The sequence below is a fragment of the Apiospora aurea genome, assembly GCF_038362705.1.
Source record: "Apiospora aurea strain CBS 24483 chromosome Unknown utg000008l_segment0_segment0, whole genome shotgun sequence".
Lineage (NCBI taxonomy): Eukaryota > Fungi > Ascomycota > Sordariomycetes > Amphisphaeriales > Apiosporaceae > Apiospora > Apiospora aurea.
Window position 1 is genome coordinate 1,666,469 of NW_027117395.1, and position 20,528 is coordinate 1,686,996.

The 20,528-nt window shown below is 54.2% G+C and overlaps 7 protein-coding genes across 7 annotated transcripts; 5 read left to right on the top strand and 2 right to left on the bottom strand.

Annotated features, from left to right (window-relative positions):
* Positions 1 to 54: 54 nt before the first annotated feature.
* PG986_011979 (uncharacterized protein) lies at positions 55 to 861 on the top strand (the record flags this gene model as incomplete). The annotated part of the gene is made up of 4 exons (XM_066848201.1): positions 55 to 138; positions 327 to 447; positions 568 to 681; positions 797 to 861. 4 exons carry the CDS (start codon positions 55 to 57, stop codon positions 859 to 861), a joined length of 384 nt encoding a protein of 127 aa, XP_066694897.1.
* A 2,199-nt stretch (positions 862 to 3,060) lies between these two features.
* Positions 3,061 to 5,185, top strand: PG986_011980 (major facilitator superfamily transporter; the record flags this gene model as incomplete). Its single annotated transcript, XM_066848202.1, has 2 exons — positions 3,061 to 3,462; positions 3,959 to 5,185. 2 exons carry the CDS (start codon positions 3,061 to 3,063, stop codon positions 5,183 to 5,185), a joined length of 1,629 nt encoding a protein of 542 aa, XP_066694898.1.
* A 568-nt stretch (positions 5,186 to 5,753) lies between these two features.
* PG986_011981 (3-keto-steroid reductase) lies at positions 5,754 to 7,298 on the bottom strand (the record flags this gene model as incomplete). Its single annotated transcript, XM_066848203.1, has 2 exons — positions 5,754 to 7,134; positions 7,228 to 7,298. The coding sequence occupies 2 exons, from the start codon at positions 7,296 to 7,298 to the stop codon at positions 5,754 to 5,756; spliced, it is 1,452 nt and encodes a 483-aa protein (XP_066694899.1).
* Positions 7,299 to 8,557: 1,259 nt separating this feature from the next.
* PG986_011982 (uncharacterized protein) lies at positions 8,558 to 8,996 on the top strand (the record flags this gene model as incomplete). The annotated part of the gene is made up of 2 exons (XM_066848204.1): positions 8,558 to 8,664; positions 8,753 to 8,996. The coding sequence occupies 2 exons, from the start codon at positions 8,558 to 8,560 to the stop codon at positions 8,994 to 8,996; spliced, it is 351 nt and encodes a 116-aa protein (XP_066694900.1).
* Positions 8,997 to 9,104: 108 nt separating this feature from the next.
* Positions 9,105 to 10,263, bottom strand: PG986_011983 (uncharacterized protein; the record flags this gene model as incomplete). The annotated part of the gene is made up of 2 exons (XM_066848205.1): positions 9,105 to 10,162; positions 10,227 to 10,263. 2 exons carry the CDS (start codon positions 10,261 to 10,263, stop codon positions 9,105 to 9,107), a joined length of 1,095 nt encoding a protein of 364 aa, XP_066694901.1.
* Positions 10,264 to 10,603: 340 nt separating this feature from the next.
* Positions 10,604 to 11,695, top strand: PG986_011984 (uncharacterized protein; the record flags this gene model as incomplete). Its single annotated transcript, XM_066848206.1, has 1 exon — positions 10,604 to 11,695. The coding sequence occupies one exon, from the start codon at positions 10,604 to 10,606 to the stop codon at positions 11,693 to 11,695; it is 1,092 nt and encodes a 363-aa protein (XP_066694902.1).
* A 4,379-nt stretch (positions 11,696 to 16,074) lies between these two features.
* Positions 16,075 to 18,538, top strand: PG986_011985 (Glucan 4-alpha-glucosidase; the record flags this gene model as incomplete). Its single annotated transcript, XM_066848207.1, has 2 exons — positions 16,075 to 17,300; positions 17,359 to 18,538. The coding sequence occupies 2 exons, from the start codon at positions 16,075 to 16,077 to the stop codon at positions 18,536 to 18,538; spliced, it is 2,406 nt and encodes an 801-aa protein (XP_066694903.1).
* Between the last annotated feature and the right edge of the window lie 1,990 nt (positions 18,539 to 20,528).

Consider the following 20,528-nt stretch of genomic DNA (forward strand, 5'->3'; position numbering starts at 1 on the left):
ACCTACAAAAGTCCTGCCATTGGTCAGCACCCACCAGCAGCCAATCTGACCACCATGGGTATCTGGGAGACCTTCACCGACATGGTCGACGCGGCCACGCCTTGGAGCACCGCCGAGGCCGAAGCTCCCGCTCAAGAGGTACGACTACAATCTTCACCCGCCCTCGAAGCACCTGCATGAGGTCCCGCAAACCTCCGGTGCTGCGAAACACCTGCCTGGCGTGGGCTTCGAATTCGTCTCCGAAAGCGCCTGGCCGTTCTTGCAGACGTGGCACAAACCTGTCGCAAACCAGAGGGACTTGAGCTAATTATCTGCGTCATTGACAGGAGTCCAAGAACGAGAAGGCCGATGAATCCAAGGAAGAGGAGTCATCAGACGACGCCGAAGAGGAAGAGGAGGAAGACGACGAGGAAGAAATCGTTGACCCCAAGGAGACGCTGGAGGAAGGTTCGTAACACCCCACTCGATCCCGATACAGCCGCACACAAGAGAGGCACGGCCACGTCATGGCTCCTGGAGGTGTACAATTCGGCAAACCGCTGAGCCCATATGCTTACCGCCTCATAGAATGCAAGAACTCCAAGCAATGCGCCCCGGCCAAGCACCACTTCGACGAGTGTGTTGAGCGGGTCACCAAGCAAGAAGAGGATGGTGGTGCCAAGGAGGACTGCGTTGAGGAATGTGAGTATCTTTGAATATTACTATTATCCGACTGCGCGGCCAGAAACCCTCGATCATGCCGTCATATGGGCTTGTACAGAAACGCACTACTGACCTAAACACGCTCTGGCTATAGTCTTCCACCTCGCCCACTGCGCTACCCAATGTGCTGCTCCCAAGCTGTGGGCTACCCTCAAATAAACTACTCGGACAATACTGAGGCACCCGTCCCCAATCGCTGCGCATATCCTGCGTCTGGATGATGTGTGGCCATGATGCTAGCAACCATGGGATATGAGGCGATCTCCCGGCCAGCTGCTTGAGTCACGACCTGTGTGTTGTTGACCTAGTGGGTGGCCCTTGTAACACATGGGGAGATGCGGCTCAGGAGGACCCAGCAATGCTGTCTGATAGATCCGCAGCATGTATCATATACACTGCATACAACAAAGACAATTAGATTTCTCATTCCTGCTTGCATAATGACTTGAATGTATGGATTACTGCGACACTGCTGGGTGCACTCCGAAACGATTATAACATGATATACGATGTACGTCTATATAACACTTGGGAATGAGGGTTTCGGGTCGCACGGGCATATCATAATCCACTGCTTTAACAGGACGGAGAAAACGGTGGCTTGCGTCCCCCCTTCGCGGTTCTGGAGCTGCGCAGCGTTGAGCCCAGCGGCCCTCCAAGCCAAGACTGCACAATGGCTGTTGGTCGGTCGCAGTAATGGCAAGGCGTGATTCCGGAGTACGGGTGGTTCGATCACCTAGTTCTTCGGATTGGGAAGAGGAGGGCAAGAGCGGGCAAGAGACGGAGTCATGTCGTTGCAAGCATAAATACTACCTGTTGGGATAGGAAGTTTACAGAGTCCCCACCAAATGCATCTCTCCCTATCGGGTTGCCGAGCCGGAGAGGAGAGGAGGAGGTAGCAGAGGAGGTAGCAGGTAGCAGGGAGAGGGGAGTGTTTCTGAGACCTGTGCCTCTTCCAAGGACATCGGAGCCCGGCACCACCGTTCTTATAGGAGAATGGCTGGCAATGCTGATGCTCAAGGTGCGAGAGCATCCATGGTTCTTCATACGGTTTGGAAATAGTATACAGACCAAGCTCTTGTCAGACGACGTCCCTACATACGCCATGCATCGGGGAAGAGAGTGCTGCGGATGTTATAAGGCATTCATTCGCCTTGGTGGATGATCCCGTACCCCAATTCCGGCTCGGTTGACCATCGGACGACCTATAGATGGGATGGCATTTTCCACCCCTTCCAGAACATCGGAACCAGGATGATAGATGGGGTGAGACCTTGGGACGATGGGCTCCGGCCAAGTGTTTGTGGCTTGGTAGCCCTCCTACTACCAGAACCAACTGCTCAGTTTTGCCGAGGGGGAAGCGCCGTTCTCTAGGCGCAAGCTGATTTGAGTATGCATGCCTTGCATGAATGGTCTTGGGGGGGGGGGGTTGTATTGCATGGGCAAGGGGGTAGTTATGTTCGAGGCCTCGTTTCAACGTGTTGAAGCAGACCTTGGAGGAGTGAGAAGTTCATGTGATACCTGTAAGTAGATACCTTTAAGGCAGACTACTCGACGATCGATTCGATTCTTTGTGTAGACTTTCTACTGCACTGTCTGATTTGATGGGGTCACGGCCAAGTCGGGTGATTAGACGAAAGCAGGATAGACCGTGGCGTGGCCGCAAAAGGAACGACAAGTCGGTCCATAATTCAAGGAAATGGGATTCGCCGGTACTACCCCAATTATGGTCCCTGGCAACTAGATGTACAGGTGCTCAACTACTGGGTGTTTCCGTCTGCTCTGCTCGCAGAGGAAATGAAATGGGGGAAGGCTTTAATGGGAAACTCTGAATTGCCCATGGTATGGGGAGCTATGCTGGCCCAAGACACAGACACAGACACAGACGAGACGAACAGTCCTTCAATCGGTCCACTGGTTCAAGTCCAGCACAGCACAGCACGCACCACGGCTTTATTTGGTACCTACTATTGCGGTACTACTTTCCCCGGATCTCATTCTTCCAAAGGGAGCCACTGCTAGGTAGGCTCTAGGCTGTTTTACTCCCGCCCGACGTGCCGAGCCCCATCGTCCTCTGTCAATGCGCCGGGCGCCGCGAGCCAACTAGCGGCCCAAAGCCCTCGTCCAGGAACCCGCCCGCCCACTAATACATACCACACCAGCAGAAACAGGCGTTCCCGGGGCCAGTGTCGCGTGTGGTGGTGGTGGTGGTGGTGGTGATCCGACTGCCCTGCTCTGACGGAGGACGGGACCCGTGGGAAGAAGAACGCTTGGCACCTACGCTGCTTGCTTTTCACTGTGACTGTGACTGCATGTGGCATTGATTCCAGGTTGGGAGTAGCACTGGCAGCATCCCAAATGTCGCACAGCACCAGTCGCAACCTCGGTCCCTCTTCAACATCAACTTCTTCTTCCTCCTCCTCTTCTTCTTCGTCTCCCGTGCACCGACATGAACCCCTGCGAGAGAACGACGGCGTGAAAGAGTTGAACGAAGAGACCACCTCCATCCACTCCTTCTCTGACGACGGCGATATCAAAGCCGATCAGACCGGTGCGCTGGGCGCCATGGGGAGCAGCAGCAAGAACAACGGCTGGGGTCCCACGTTGTCGACAGCGACCCACCATCACCTCGACTCACGAGGCGGCGACGGCGACGGCGACGACGGTAGCATCCGCGCAGGCGTGGTCTATCGCACCTACAAGAGGAGGTGGTTCGGATTGGTGCAATTGACGCTGCTGAACATTATCGTGAGCTGGGACGTAAGTATGGTTCTTTTCCTTTCTCTCTTCTCTGTCGAGCCCTATCGTGGACTCTGGGTTCTCCACAAGCGAACCGCAGGCGCTTCTTTCGATGTCGCACTGCAGACGGGAAACCGCATATACAGCAGGAGCCGTGGAATATCCCCTTTGTATATACTTGCCTGTGTATGCACGGTAGCACCCTGCGACAAACGCTGTTATATGCGGGCCGCGATTGTGGTCGGCCGGCCGGCTGTTTATGTGTTATGCGATGGCACAACCAACTCCGCAGTTTGCCCCTACCTGTCTTGCGCACGTTATTACTTGGCATACAAAATCCCTTTCAGCTATGATTATCGAGTATATCCCTACTGTTCACCCTCGAGATTTTGCCGCGTTAGTCAAAAAAGCTCAAAGTTGTTTTGTTCTTTTTCTATTTTTATGTGAGGATCGCGAATCCATTCCCACAATCGGAGTGGTTGAGTAAACGGCAACTAACACGGCGTCCTCTCCGCAGTGGATCACCTTCTCGCCCGTATCACAACTCGCAGCGACATACTATAATGTCAGCGAATCGGCCATCAACTGGCTCTCCACAGGTTTCCTATTCGTCTTCGTTGTCACCAGTCCCATCGCCATCTATGTGCTTCACAAGGGCCCCAAGCTGTCCATCGTGACGGCTTCCGTTCTGGTACTGACTGGTAACTGGATCCGCTATGCCGGTTCGTATTCTGGTAATGGCGGTAACTTCGGCGTCGTCATGTTCGGTCAAGTCCTCACTGGTGCTGCTCAGACCTTTGTCCTGAGCGCGCCCACCACATACTCGGACCTCTGGTTCACCCATAGGGGCCGTGTAGGGGCCACAGCCATCATGAGTCTGGCTAATCCCTTTGGTGCAGCACTGGGTCAGCTGATCACACCATTCATCGTCGTTGGTCCGCGTGACGTGTCGAATGCGGTGCTTTGTGTCTCTATCATCGCAACCGTCATCTCGATTCCCTCGCTCTTTACGCCTGCCGCACCCCCTACGCCTGTAGCCCCGTCAGGCAGCTCGCCCAAAGAGCCTTTGTTGGCATCAATCCGCCGCGTCATCCGCATTCCCGAGATCTGGATGATTCTTATTCCATACGGCGTCTACGTTGGCTTCTTCAACAGTATTTCGACCATTTTGAACCAAACCATGATGCCGTACGGCTACACCAGCGACGAAGCCGGCATTGCAGGCGCCGTCCTCATCGTCGTTGGCCTCGTATCTTCGGCTATTACCTCTCCCATCCTCGACCGCACCAAGCTGTTCCTGGTAGCGTTGAAGGCCTTGGTACCCGTCATCGCCCTCATGTACTTGATATTCATCTGGATGCCGGGTACCCATGACGCCGCCGGCCTCGCCGGTCCTTACGTGGTTCTTGCCATACTCGGGGCTGCGTCCTTCTCGCTGGTTCCCGTCGCTCTCGAGTACCTCACCGAGTTGTCCCATCCGTGCTCTCCCGAGGTTACGAGCACCGTGGCCTGGGCCTCGGGCCAGCTCCTCGGCGGCATATTTATCCTCATCTCGGACGCCCTCAAGAGCGGCCCAGATGCGAGCCCGCCGCTTCACATGCAGAGGAGTCTCATCTTCCACGCGGTCTTGGCTTTGGCCGTTGTGCCGCTGGTTATTTGTCTCGGGCTGTTCGGCCGCGGCGAATTTGTAGAGCTGAAACGGGCGAGTAGTGACAAGCGTCGTTCACCAGCTGTCGTTGCGTAAGAGGACGTGGCGAGCAGAGGAGTTTGCAGTTATGAGATGCCTCGCGGTGTTCAGGTTTAGCGATTTTTTTAAATGTATGATATTATTATATGCTGTTATTATGTTTGTTCTACTATACCTTCTCGTGGGAACTGGCATATGCCACCGTTTCTCACGTTATACCTGCCATGATTACAGCAATTACGATGAATAAAAACTAAGAAACGAGACAAGTCCTACCCTGTTGCTAGCCAGGTATCTCGCCAAGGCTAGCCTGCCACCAGTCTGACGCCGACATATTGTCAGGTGAAGATTTGTAAGGGACCAGATATGATATCGTTGGTTACAAATATAAAGCATATTAATGTGGAAGTAAATGGAAGCGTGTCAGATGCATATGATTAGCATTACTATAGAGCTATATTTGGTTGACTTGGGCAAATCCAGGCTCCGAGAAGAAGATGCGGACAGACAAGCAAAACATGCGAGTTCTGGTGCGATAGGTACCTAAGCAAGGGCAAGTGACTGCTCTCGAAAAGACCGGTGCCGAGGCGCGCCCGACGGGATAGAACAAATATTTGTCCAAACCCTAAGCCTGGCCAACCTTCTCGGCCGAGTTTGGACGACGGCCCATGATTTCTTCCCAGCGGCCCCTCAAGGCCTCCAGCTCCTTCCAGCATCGCACGCCGTCCTCCTCAAACTTGGCTCTCTTCTCCTCGGTCAGCTGGACGGCGTCCCACTTGCGCCCCGTGAGCTTCCGCAGGACCCCGCTGGCCTCGTCGCGCTTCAGGGCCTCGGCGTCCTCGACCTTGCCCTCCCAGCCCCAGCCCTCGACCTCGGTCTTCTTGGGGTCCGCGCGCCCGTGCCGGTCGGCGGCGGAGCCCCATTTGACCCGCTGCGCGTGGCTCGCGTCCAGGGTCGCCTCGTCCTCGAGCGCGAGCCAGACGGTGGCGCAGGCGCCGATGTAGGGGTCAACGCCGTGCCAGGGGGAGCCCAAGAGGCGCGAGAGGAGCATCGCGTAGTAGTAGAAGAAGAACATGAAGGCGTTGAGGGGGAAGAGGGGTGTGCAGACTATGCCGGGGTGCGACAGGTACAGGCGCGGCTTCTTGGTGTACTTTCGGGAGGAGGACGGCGCCCCGGAGCCAAAGAAGGACGAGGAGACGGCCTGTACGCTGGGCAGCTCCGAAGTCAGGCACATGAGGTCTGTGATACGCTTGCTGCTCTCGTAGGCGGCCGTGCTTTTGAAGCCCTGGAAATCGTCCAAGTCGAGATGGCGCTCCTCGGCGTCGATGGAGGACGTAAAGACTACCCTCGCGGCAGGCTCGCTAGGGTCTGACCGGGTTAAAAGAGGCATCAGTTCGTGGGCCAGAACATAGTGTCCAAATGTATTCGCACAGAACACCTCAGCGAGCCTGGGCTGGCCGGCGCCGTCCTCGTCCTCTGATTTGTTTCCCGGGACTTCTTGCAGTGGTAGGATGTGGCCCGCTTGCGACGACTTGAAAGAAGGGAAAGTTGTCGATTGTACCAAGCCGACTGTGAAGAACTGCCTTGCAAACTCGAACCAACGAATGCCATCCCAGCCTCCGTAGCCCGCGTTGAACAAGACGGCGTCAAGCTTGGGGATCTGCAAATCTTGCCCGCCGGCAACGTTGCCCGTCGGGTCCCGCACTTGGCCGCCGAGCAGCTTCGCGGCGGCGTCGTAGATCGAGGGCAGTTTGCACAGGTCGACCTCGACGGCGAGCAGGTGAACGCGGGCGACGGCCGACTCGGGGTCGTAGTCGGAGCTGGCGCGGGACCGAAGCTTGGTCGAGGTGCGCGCGGCCTTGGCCAGGTAGGCCCGGAGACTGTCGATGGTCTCGCGCGACTTCTGGGGCGAGCGCGTGGTCGGGATGAGGACGAGGTGCGCGGAGAGGGAGCGGGTCGCGAGGAAGTCGTCAATCAGGCGCTGGCAGATGCCCTGTCCGACACCACTGGGGGGGGTTCCCGTTAGAAAACACATGTACACATCCGGATATCTCCGCAAGGGCACCGTCCTCACGGATGCGAAAAGTATAGTAATTTACCTGTTGGCACCGGTGAGCAGGACGAAGAACTGCTCGTTGCTGGGCACGCCGGCCCACGGAGCGGCTGCCATATCGAGACAACCACCGGTTTACTGCTACGACACGCGAATACAGAGAAGTACGCCAACTACGCGCCTGCCACTCCTTTCGATTGGGCACTTCAGATCAAACCCTATATCATATGGTGGTGTGACTGGTGTTGGTCCCCGAATCCGATCCTGGGCGGGTATGGGAGGATCAATTGGATCAAAGGAATGAAAACAGTCAGTCGGTTGGCCGTGACCGTCCCGTCTCGTGATCCCTGAGATCGTCGCGGGCGGCTTCCTCCATGTCCGTGTTGCAATTGACCATGGAATTCGGGCGGTGAAATGTGGCAGGACACGCCAAGTCGCAGCTACCCGTGGCGCATTGTAGGTGACCAGATGCATTTTAATGTTACCGGCCTGCATCTGCATGGACAACATCTCACGAGCTTGCGATCATAAGTTGTCTGTTGCGAAGGTGGAATGGGCTGATTCTTGAACTTCCAAAAGCCATTGGTCCGAGGACCGAGGCTTATCAAATGGCGAATCCGGGAGGCACATTTGGTTTTGGCCATGACCAACCAGCCAACTACATACCTACGTACCTTTCTTTCTTTCTGGAACAACTTTGACGCTCAGTCCTCTCCCGTCCCCCTTGCCTCTCGAGTCTCGCCGGGATGTGCGAGAAGGAGCCTCAGCCTGTCAAATCTACAGGTTCCGGCACGCCCGGGGTCTTTCGCTAATCAACAAATACACCTTCGGAATTCGGAGGGGATCTTCGGGGACGAAGCCGCCCTACCTTGCCTTGCTTGTTGTGTCATCTATTATTGTTACCGTCGCCCTTTAGTATTACGGAACATATCGGTTTCGCTCGCCGTCAAGAATCACATGTCGTCAGTCAACGGAATTTAGATACAAATGTAGCCAGCCCAACTGCACCTCCCCCTTTTCTCCTGGCCGGTAGACTTCCGTCCCTTCAGACTAATATGTATGTACATACATACACCTGATTCAACTCACTCGTACTCTCTCCCACGCTTGTCCATAAACTTTCTCAAGCTGCTATCCCGGTTCCCACCCGACCTGGGCCAATCAACCATAGATACGCCACTCCACCACACCTGACTAGCTCGTCCTGATCCCGTCGTCTATCTGCAGTGTCGATCCCCCAGGGCTGATAACGATTAAACCTACATCATCCTCGTTGCGCTACCATACGGTTCATACCTTATTCCCATCGTTCTGCTCCCTTCAACCGGTGCCTCTCGTTTCTTGTACAGTTGTTTGATGGTTTGATGGATTCCGCGATGGGCTCGGGTGTCGAGATCATGACTTGGTACACCAGCGTCCTCCAGACGGACGCCTTGCTCCCTGCCACAATCTGGGGCCTGGTTCGATGGATCGCCTTCTTTTTGTGAGTGCGCCGGTGTTTGTTTGATAGTAACCATGCTTGCCCACCAACCAGCACGATGCTGACTCCGCCGTCTCCAGAAACTAGCCAGCCTCTCGTTCGCCGTTCCCGTGTTCTGCTTAATCGTCTTCGACTTCTGTCTCTGGATCTGGCGTCTGACTCGACCTGTACCTGCTCCTACCCAATTGCAACCCAGCCTCGCCCAGCCAAGCGAGCAGAAACAAAGCCCGCCCTTCGCTATATCTACCGGCTCCTCCAATGAACAATTCGTGGGTCACGGCCAAACTTTTGCTGGGTTGAAGCGAGCTGGCTTCCCGGCGGCATCTGACTCTTGATGATTTTCACTTTCACAACGCAAGGTTATCACAACGAGGTTAGACTACTGGTGTTCAGCTTTACAATATAGCTTTTATGCTACGGAGTTTTCTTGGCCACATATTCTTCTAGATCTGGGACAGAACCTTCAGCAGGTCGCTCGTGACGCCCATGGCTGTTACATCGCCACCAGCACCGGCCCCCTGGACAATGAGGGGGTTGCTGCCATATCGCTTAGTGTAAAAGCTGATGATGTTATCGCTTCCCTTGAGAGCGGCAATGGGGTGTGATCGGTCAAACATCTCCAATCCAACCTTGACGGACTTTGTAGCAACGTCAATACTGCCAACAAATCGTACCACCTTGCCCTGCTTCTGAGCTGCTGCCTTGGTTTCCTCCATCTGGGAGTCGAACTCTGGAAGCTTCTGGAGGAACTCGTCACCGCTGGATACAGACTCCAGCTCCTTGGGGATCAAACTCTGGACTGGGAACGAGGTGGGCGATTCGACGGGCAGACCAGCCAATCGAGCGAGAATCGTTAACTTTCGGGCCACGTCAAGACCGTTGAGATCATCGCGAGGGTCGGGTTCGGTGTACCCAAGCTCCTTGGCCTTCTTAACTTCCTCGGACCACTTGCCACCAGAGCCCTCGAGAGGGGCGAAGGAGTTGAAGAGGAACGACATGGTACCACTGAAGACACCCTCAATCTTGGTAACCTCATCTCCAGTATCGACAAGGTCCTTGAGGGTGGAGATGACGGGCAAGCCTGCGCCAACCGAGGACTCGTGATAGACCTTAGCTCCCGAAGTGGTAGCAGCTGTGAAGATGTCTTGCCACAATGTGTAAGAGCCGGAGAAGGCCTTCTTGTTTGGGGTAACTATGCTGATACCGCGGCTCAGGAAGACGGGGTATGCATTGGCCACATCTTGGGAGCTGGTGTTGTCGACCAGGACGACTTTGGAGGGAGCGGCTGCGAGATAATCGACGACCTTGGTCAGGTCAAGCGGGGCAGCGGTAGAAGCGGCAAGGTCGTTGATGGCGCTCTCGTAGGGAATCGAAGTATAATCATGCTTGAAAAGAGCCTTCTTGCTTGTAGAGATGTAGCAAAGACTAAGCTTGGGTACGGGTCGTCGAGTTGCCAGTGTCTGTAGCTGAGACAAGAAACACTTGCCTACGCCTCCGGCGCCTGCAAGAAAGTAAGGTTAGCAATCTACCAGACCAATAGAAATCACAAAGATCCGCTGCCTTACCAATGACGGCAATGAAAACTTGGTTTGTTGAGGCCATTTTGATAATTACCAGATTCGGCAACACAGACTACAGCAACTTGGCGACTCAGGTGGTTGTTGGTAGAGATTCTCCCAGTGAGCGTGGGGTTGTATGAGTATATTTCCTTATGTCGCTGGCCGATCGCGGGGCAACAGCTGGATTTAGGGGACGCCTGGAGCTTAAAAAGTAGTGGGGTTGTTCACTGGAGGTACCTACATACTTCATGATGTACAACGTCAAATGTCCACTACCAGCCCACGTCATACAGTCGCGTCAAATAGAACCGTCCAAGAAGAACATTGACTTCAGCCTCCAAGACTTGATGCTTTAACCCCCGGCGCCCTCACCAACTACTACTATGCCCCAGGACCCGCATCTATATGGCCAAAGGCCTGCTAAGCGACAAAAGAAAGAGATCCCTCTTTCAAGCTCGCTGGCATTCACCTCACAGCTTACGTCCCTCCTCTCGACGCCTTCTTCTGGTGCACCAGCAGCTTCTTCCGCGTCCGGCCGCTTACGCACTTCCAAAAAGAACGACGACCTATTCAACGTGAAAGCGAAACGGAAACAAACTCCAGCTTCAGATTCAAAGGAAGGTCCCGCCTCTGGTAAACCCATCAATCTCAAAGATGTCCAGGGTACCGAAGAAGAGAAGCATGACTTTGCGCGGGCGCGGCGCAAGATGCAAGAGAAAGCCCGCCTATACACAGCCATGAAACGGGGAGATTACATTGCCAAAGAGGGCGAGACAGCGCCTCTAGTGGATTTCGATGCCAAGTGGGCGCTGAGGAATCCCGCGGACCAGGACGACGGCTACCCAGATGTAGACAGCGAGTCGTCGGACTCTGAGAGCCATGATCCAGCAGACGACGAGATAATCGAATACAAAGACGACTTTGGGCGCACGCGACGCGGGACCCGTGCCGAGTATGAGCGGCAGCAGCGGCGGGAACAGCGGAGGGCGCTAGGCGCCGAGGAGCTCGACCGCATGAGCGCGCGGCCGCGGGCCCCCGAAAAAGTGATTTACGGCGACTCGATCCAGAGCCACGCGTTCAACCCCGAGGACGAGACGTGGGATAAGATGGAGGAGCTGGCGGCAAAGCGCGACCGGGAGCCCACGCCGCCCGACGACACGCACTACGACGGCAATGCCGAGATCCGCAACAAGGGCGTCGGCTTCTTCCACTTCAGCAAGGACAAGGAGAGTCGCCAGAAGGAGATGGACAGCCTGGCTGCCGAGCGCGAGACTACGGAACGCGTACGGCGCGAGAGGGAAGCCGAGAAGGAGAAGAGGAAGAGGGAGATCGAGGAGCGGAGGCGCAAGATTGGCGAGAAGAGGGCACAGAAGCTGGCTGGGGACTTTCTCGATGGGCTCGCGGGCGAGTTGGGAACTACTTCTCACATTACAGAGAAGGACAGCAGCACGGCTGACGCAGATTCAAAAATATGACAATGTCATCCGACTGTGCATTATAGAGCATCACCGCCGATTCGATGAAGTACACTTGCCTTTCATCACTACCTACCTACATATACCATATACCCCAGAGCGGCTCAACATCATTTCGGTATCAAGCAACTACTGCACCAGATTACAATCTACAATGGAACCACCGTTTCCTAACCAGGGCTGATCCACCAAAGGGGTCAACTTCGTCTTGGAGCATCTCGTCGACACTTGGCCGTTGACAGGAGTAATATATATGGCTGCCTACATCTCACCTAACAGAGCCCCTATGTCTGAGGCTCCATTGATAGCTGGCAGCTGAGGCTGTGGCAAATGGTAAACCGCCCCACTATCGTCAGACACTGGCGATGCATCTGTGCTATGGCGTTGGGTTGGTTCTTGTCGTGCCGCCTATATCCTTACTCGGTGTGTGAAGAAGTGCTGTAGGTTTAATAGTCCCGAGCACCGAATTCCCGGGCGTTTGGGAGTGAGTGATTGACAAGCTTACTATCAGTCGCTGCATGGGCACGGCTATCTGGATGACTCCAGTTCCTCCAGCAACATGCTGGTCGCACGTTTTGCTCTCAAGTTCTGTATGGACCCTTACCTCCTCCCCGCCTCTCTCCGCCCACGAGAATTGGAATTTTCTGGCAGACTTTTTGCATTTTTGTCGGTCGGCAGCTCGGCAGCGTTCATACAAGTATTAGATGCCACGGTATCCGCTACTATCGACGTTGGATGTATGCAGCCCTTCGTGATCGGCGAAGACAAGTATGTATGTACACCAGTACAAAGTCCCACCGCGATCAACTCGAGAGCATTTTCCAAAGAGAATGGATGTACTTGTAGTACATGCGTGACCGCCGGCTATCGGCTGGTATGGAATTTGAGGCTCAAATTTTCTTCGCCGTGCTTCGCCAAGTGGAGCTGGGCCGGCCTGCGGAACTCAGGGCCCTTGAGCATTCAGGGATACCTGGTCGAAACGCTGTGCGTTCCTGCCATGCTGGCCGTGTCTGTGTGTTTATGTGTGCGTGGTAGTGTAGCGATGACGTCGAGTTTCCTTGGAGTTGCTGGCTTTGTTTCTCCCTCCTTCCTTGGTGAGTGTTGCCGAGTCGTGAGACCATCTTCCACTTCCGATGCAGATATCAACCACCTCATTAGGTACATAGATGTACCTACCGGGTCCCCGAGCTCGGACAAGCACGAGGTCTGGTACCCGTCAACTGCCGACCTTTCATGATTGGTGGAGTTTCCTGGAAAGAGTGTGGCTCATATTTTCCCTCAAGTTCAACATTCAAGTCCGGTGTTCCCAAATGAACCACGTTTTTGGTAGGTACAGAGTCGAAGAGGGTGTCGGGTACCGTTTGCAGTTCGATGTTGCATTTGATGCCGCTGTCTGCCACACATGCACCACCTCTGCCATCCTACGCTTCGTCCGACCTTCTGCTCCGGCCGGTGCCCTGCCGGGGCAACGATGGTAATCCCCAGAGCCCATATTCTTCAAAGCTCAGACATTGAGTTTCAGCTTCCCCGTCACTTCACCGGTCCAGGCCACCCCATTTTGGATTTCTCCTGTTATGCGCGTGCATGTGAGCGATGCCCGTTTGGCTCACACAGCATTTCCCACTCTGCAAGCAAGAGGAGAGACGGCGAACAACGATTGCGACTCCAGAATACATCGACTTTAACCGAGTGACCCGCCCAGCGTGTTAAGCTACCAATGACCAGCCACAATAAGCCAACGGTTCGACCGACTTTGGTAGGTAGCGAGTTACATTAGATGGCCACAATAGTATCGCAATTCTTGTTCTCGTCGGAGCAACCGCAGGGAACAATCTGGAGAAGAGATCGCCAAGATCTCGGTCGATCACGAATCGACATTTCCCAAGCGAAACGGAGGGCGCTTTGCAAGAATACGCTCACCTACTAACCGGTCCTTCCTCAGCTGGCATGCGAGGCAAGCAGATACTTTCACCGATTCTTGTTCCCAATCGTGACAGCGAAGTAGCAGACCGGGTGAGTTGTCGGCAGTACCTGGAAGGCTGGCGAGGCAAAGCTCCACCTGCCGTAGGCTAAAAAGAGGAATCGTCGGTGATAGCTTGCCTCTATGATGACCAACTACCACCCTAAGACGGGCTGTGAGGGGGGCCATATAATACCGTATCATCGGTGAAGGCGAATAAGTCGATATGCAATAATTACAGTCTACTATGAGCTCATCCATGATTGATGTGGTGAGACGGGTACGAGGGGGACCACAATGGAACATTCCGTCTCAATACCGATCGGGGTTTCTCGTTCAGGTTCAGGTTCAAAGACGTGTGACAGCGTCTCCCCATGGCCGACCAATCTCTCCCCTCTCTCTCTCCCTGCCGGTGCTGGCTTGTTTTTCGGCGCCGACACCCAGATTACTCCATGCCGACACTCATGATTGTTTACTCTCTCTCTCTCTCTCTCCCTCTCTTGTCAAACTGGGCGTTGCATGCAGGTGCACTGCACGATGGGGCTAGCTGCTGTTGGCTTGGTGTTGCTGTTGTTCGAAGAGGATGCCAAGACCCTGGCTAGACCATGCCGCTCCAGCCGAAAAAGGCGTCTGGCGGAAAGGTTTATTGCCGCAAACTGCAAACAGTGGTGGTAAGAGCAGCACGGGAAGCAAAACAGAAACAGAGAAGAACTAGCCGCAGGTGACAGAGGGAAACAATCTACCTATAGCCAGGTATATGTTTTTTTTTCTTACTCCTGATTACTCTGCAGGCCCCGCAATAAACCTGGTAACAAATCCTTCAGGGGCCGTGTAACGCGGACACCCGCCGAGTAAGTATTTTCACCCTTGGGAAGGTCTTGGAACCCTGCCCTTACGAGTGTCGAACATAACAACTATGTAGACACACATATACCGTAACATAGACGAATGAATGCTGGGCTTTTTCCCTCTCGATCCCGGTTCGATCTGTCTGCCTACAAGGTTACTATGCCCTAGACCTTACTTACTGTACTTGAGTCTCCAATATGCGGTATGCCCTCAACTAGTTGTACCACTGCCGGTACACCCTCTGGTACCCACAGTTGGGCGATGGCGGTTGGGGCGACCAAAGCCCACAAGCCGGATGGTGTTTGTTTTGGATTGCAACAGTCCATCGAGCGGCCTCGATCGGGCTTCGCACCAAGAGCACAAAAGCAGAGAGAGAGTCTGAGAGCAAACCTTCTCCCTTTTTCCCCTTGCGCGTCTGCGGTGCAACAAAACAAGGGAGAATTGGAGTTTATAGTCGGAAAGTCTAATCGAAACTCTCAGACCGTACAGGCTAAGCAACACATGATTGGCTTGAATAGTACACTGTAGCGGATGGGTAAACTGGGAAAGATCGACGCATTCGCACGATTCCAGGGTTCACGTTCCAAGGCGCCAGGGGTGGGTGAGAGTTGCAAGGAACCCTTAGGTGCTTAGGCTTGTTCCTCGTTCCTCCTTCCTCCTTAGCTCCTTAGTTCCTACCACTCAACCGAAAAGCTGCGCCCACCAATGAGCACTGGCACCTCACCTCGCGACCTGAGGGAGAGTAGCAGCGCAACGGGACTGGGAAACAAGCTGCTGCGGCGCGCGCGCACGCGGGCACACTGCGGGCTCTTCGCTTCAATGTTCTTCTCCTCTCCCCCCAAACCCCAAGCACCAAGTCCGAAACCACTCCAGGAGACCAGCCGTCCCTGGTTTTGAATGGTCCGCCTCCTGCTTCCCAGTACCCCATCTTCCCACTTTCTGTGCAAATGTGCTCAGTTCAGTCGTTCCAATCGTGCAGTCCCAAGTCCCCAGCCCGAGTCCAGTTGTCCAGTCCAGTCAGTCACCACGGCTGTTCAGTCCCGCCGGGGGTGGTTTAGTCCCAAGGTCAGGATACCGTACTTGTAGTGGGAGGGACAAGCGCCCCCCCAGCCAGCCAGCCAGCCAGTCCAGCACCACGCACTCGAGCCCAGTCCACCCGACCCAAGCCCACTATTCTCGCACCGGCACACACCCTCTCGCTGATGACTGAGGTCCATCTGGCTGCTCGCACGTTCAGCACTGCCACTCTGCTGTTCCTGGCTTTCCCCTTCCTGTCAAACATCTTCCTCTGCACACCAAAAAACAACTCACGAAACCAACTTTCGATTTGCGAACAGGCGAAGGATAGAGTGGTCAATTCGAGTGAATCTCCCAACACGACGACGAGTCCAATTCTGGACAGGCCAGGACCGGCTCCAGCGTATCTTCAATCGGCAGCACGACAACCCCTTCAATCGACAAGCTCGTTTCATCGTCTTTCAATTGCTCATTCGATGCTGCAGTGCAGCCCCATGCTGTGAAAGCAGCATTCCTTCAATTCAACTACTTGACCCCAACAACATCCGACGCGATGAGCGGCTCAAAAAACAACGACAACAACAAGGCGTCCGACCTGGACCGTTCAGGGTCCGTCCGGACGTCGGTACGGGTTTCGACCTCATCCGCGCTGGATGACGATGATGATTACGATCTGGAGGCGGCGGGGATTTCTGATGGGTTCCGACCGACCGAGATTAGCCAGAATCATTACGCGAACCCACAACCCCCATCATCACATCTGGGCCCAGCTCCTACCTCCAGTCCGCCGCCGCGGCCCTCGAGCATCACCAAACCTCATCGGCAACACGACTCCTTGACATTACGGCATGATGGGGCGACCGGGCCCACACATGCACCCTCCCCGGCGCTGATGAGGACGTCAAGCGCGTCGACGTCGACGTCGGGTGCTGTGCGACCGGAGAGTCCCTATGAGGGTCCGTCGGGCCCTTCATTCCCTTATCAGATGTACCCCCAAAATGTCCGTCTTCAAAGGACGGCCAGTGTAACCACGGCATCGACCGCTGCCGTCTCCGAGGTATCGTCCTACCACGGCCCGCGTGGTCCAACGCACCCTTATCAGATGTATCCTCAAAACACGGTGCCTGGGGTTGAAACGACCGAGGACCGGATAACGCCAGCACCGATACCTGTTGGGTTTCCGGGCGCGGCGGATCAGTACCAACGGCGAATTGGTCCGGACGGGGAAGAGATTGCTGACATGATTGGGCCGGATGGGCATACGGAACAACTACCTCCTTACACAAGATACCCAGAAGAGGCGTATCTGAGAAAGGCTGTTGCGTTGGAGTCAACCACGCCTGCGCCAGCCCCAGTCTCTGTTACATCAACTCCTCAACCCCAACCCCAGCCCCAATCACCAAGGCACGCGCCAAGCAGCTCCATACCAGGTGCTGGGGGATTGGGACTTGCAACACGGAACCCCGAGTTTGCCTCAACGGAGGACTTACATACCAACGGTGCCAACTCGCCCTTGTCAAGGCAGTCAATGAGGAGTTTCCAAACTGATGTCAGCCATCACGACATCAATACTGCTGCAATGAGTATTACCAACGAGAAGGAGAAACTGAACGACTGGCAAAAGGCAGCTAAGAGGAAAGTATGGGGAGTTGTCCCGTGCTGGGCAATCGCCTTGACAGCCATCGTTCTCGTCATGCTCGCCATCGTCCTAGGAGCGATTTTGGGTACCTTCTTTGGCGGTAAACATCAAAGACCTCCACCCAGCCCACCAGCTAGCAGGTAAGTCATATATGGTTCTGACATAACATGACGTTTGGTTACTAATCCCACGTGGCAGTGATACTACACCATCTGTGACACTTGACCTCGTGCCATGGCCTACATTCCCATCCGGTCTTGCACCTTTGGCTACTGGAGACTACACTCTGCCTCTGTCCTTGGACCGTTCCCCGAGCACCTGTTTTAACGATACTACCCAGGCTCAAGCATGGAACTGTAACATCATCTTCTCCCAGCTAACTTTGACTATCAAAGCATTGGATGATGAGCCAGCTACTTCACAGTATGCGGCAAGCTTGAGCTACAACAGCTCTCTGACGTTGGCGAACAGTGTGTTCACGTACGGCATGCAGCCCCCGTCTATTCAGGACGTGCAGTTGATTCTGGTGAACGACACGAACGAGCCTGGGCGAGGACCGGCATGGGCTTTTGAACTGCCATATAACAAGACAGTCATTATCCCCGAGGAGCTTTTCCCAACAACGACGGCCTCGATATCTGCCGCGATGCCAACTTCTGAAAGCACCGACAGCCCCAGATTCAAGCGAGGCCGCAAGGCTGCTGATTTCAGTGACCAATTCAAGCGGAAGGGCGTGGCGCACCCAGGAGACAAACCATGGATTTGTCATTGGGGAGGTACCCTTTTGGAAACCTTCATCTATGCTTCCCAGAACAGCAGCCGTAACCCGATTGTGACCGGCAGTTCCTCATCCAGTGCTCCTATACAGACTCCAAGTGCTAGTTACACAGGTCCTTATGCCGGCCCGGGTGAGAATCTGATCATGCCCGGTTACCCACCCACTGCATACGCAGGCGGCGATGAGAGAATGCTCACGCCATCACCTATCGTGTCTACCACAACTGTCACCCCGACATCAACGCCCACGAACCCCTTCCAGGCCACCACGCCTACCTCGAACAAGTCTTCGTATCCTCGTGTTGTCAAACTCGAAGAACGTCGGGTGGCAGACGGAAGGGGTCGTACGCCCTTTTGCAGGCAGTACAACATCCTAGCAAACGGACAAGGCGCGGAGCCGGTGAAGGACAAGGAGGGCAACTATGTGGAGGTATCCATCATTGAAGATGAGCGAACGTCCAGTTCAGGGTCCAATTCCAACTCCAACCCCTCCCGGCGAATTAGGAGACGCGATATCGAGAAGTACCTTGGCCACTCCATTGAGGCTCGCGATGTCGGAAAAGACATGAGCAACTGTGGTTGCATGTGGTGGCTTACCTAAGGATACCGCCTATATGTTCCTGGTTCGCTCTACGGATTTCATCACGACCCCAATCATCTCATACTATGTATCTATTGCACAACATACTCTGGCGCAAACAGCATCATGTCATATTTCTGGGCGGCGCTATGGAGTACCGTGTTTTACTTTTCTTTTATCCTGTTATCTTTTTTTAACGACTGGAATGGAACGGCATGGTTATCCGGATATTGTTGGCTGCATGGAGCCAACTACTTGTGTTTTCCCTGTTGCACCCAAAGAAAGGACCGGCGTTTAATTGGCCTTGCTAGAGCTTCTTCCAATCCCTTCACGAATCCCCGACACCATTTTACATATCTTGTCGCTATTAGCTAGTAGTCGTTTGTTATACCTAGTTGGTGTGATGGCGCCTTGGCACATGCATATCTTCTACAGCAACACATTTGAACGGTGTATTCCTGGATTGCTCGGTTTTCACATATCATTAGGTATGAGATTGCCATGTCCCCGTTGTCGGACAGAGAATGTTGGGCACAGGAGAGGTTGCGATGTGGTTTCCTCTGCGAACTGGCCACGCCCGGCAGTGGCAGAGACGAGCCCTGTGTGTGTGTGTGTGTGTGTGTGTTGGTTGTGTTCAGTTTGCCCGACGGTTGCTTGGAAGTATCGCGTGGGCTTTGGGTCACCCATGCCGAGAGCTAGGAATCTTGTATATGTGTCAAAAAAAGGCAAGCGTTGTGATATAGTATGCCATCCACAGAATTGAAAGTGGCTTATTAACCCCCATCTGTTGTTGGTTTGTTCAGTCCGTTCTAAAGGCCACGTTGTTCGTCGTGTGGTCTATTTTGAAGCTTATTAGCACACGAGAACGTTCCGCGTTTTGCGTTGCCACTTGGGAAAAGGTCATGAGTCGAGCGACCACACTGCAGCTCGTAGCTTGCCGCTGGCGTCCTTTGCATGGAAAACTCGTGATAGCTCAGCATGTACTTTTGACCTGATAGTTAATGGCGCGGGTTTCCCATATCTGTGCCTGGTGAAGGTGATCTTTTAATGCGCCCCTTGAGAGTAGTTGTACAAGTTCGCCTTCATGTGATGATGGATGATGATGCCATTAAGCATCCTGTGCCGGTGGAATATATTCATGTACTCAATGGTCCCCCACAGCACACGCCTAGATACATGTAGACAGATATATGAAGCAAGCCGCTCTATTGATTACTTCACTGTAGGGATTAGGCATCGAGCGGTATGCTGCTTTATCCACAAGTCGCAAAGCCTTAGGCCTTTCGTGGTGGTGGACTGGTGGTGCTTTCCTGGGGAAAACACCCGAGTCGCTCGCTAGGAAAACCTTCAGGCCGAGGCAGTGGCAGGGGAGGTTTTGAACTATCAGAAGATACATCAATAGGTATGTACGGAGGTAGGGGTTTTCGTCTTTAATTGATTTTTACCGAGTACATAGGTATTCAAGGATTAAATGGGTTGAATGATTATCTGTGCTTTGGCCGTGATTACATGTAACCTTGTGCTAATTTCCATGCAATACACGGCAACTTGCTTGAAGCCTGGATCTCATCATGTTGGAGGAGCGAGCCATGGCCCATCCATCGCCCGACGCAAAGTGTGCCAAACCGTCCGATGCGGCTATGGACGCTCAGCCGAGCAGGGCCCAAAACAGGCCCATTTTGGGGTTGACTGCAAGCCTGGAACAGAGGATGAACAGCGCCCATCACGTACCTTGTGTAGGCACACTTCCAAAGTCTTTGCGTGTTTGAAAAATGTCACGATGTCTCCCCCCCCGGCAGCCTGGTGAACCAGTCTGGGAGTGCCAGAGGCACGGCTCATTGCTTGGTGACGGGATCCAGTAATGATTGGTCCAAGCTCCAGCTAGCAATCGAACAAAATTAGTGATTGGCTGGCCATTGCCGGAAGAGGGAAGGCTCGAAGGGTTTTGTGGGTAGCACAAGCCGCCCCGGCCAGGGCGACCGTTCCTCTTTCTGAAGCTGCAACCCCTGAA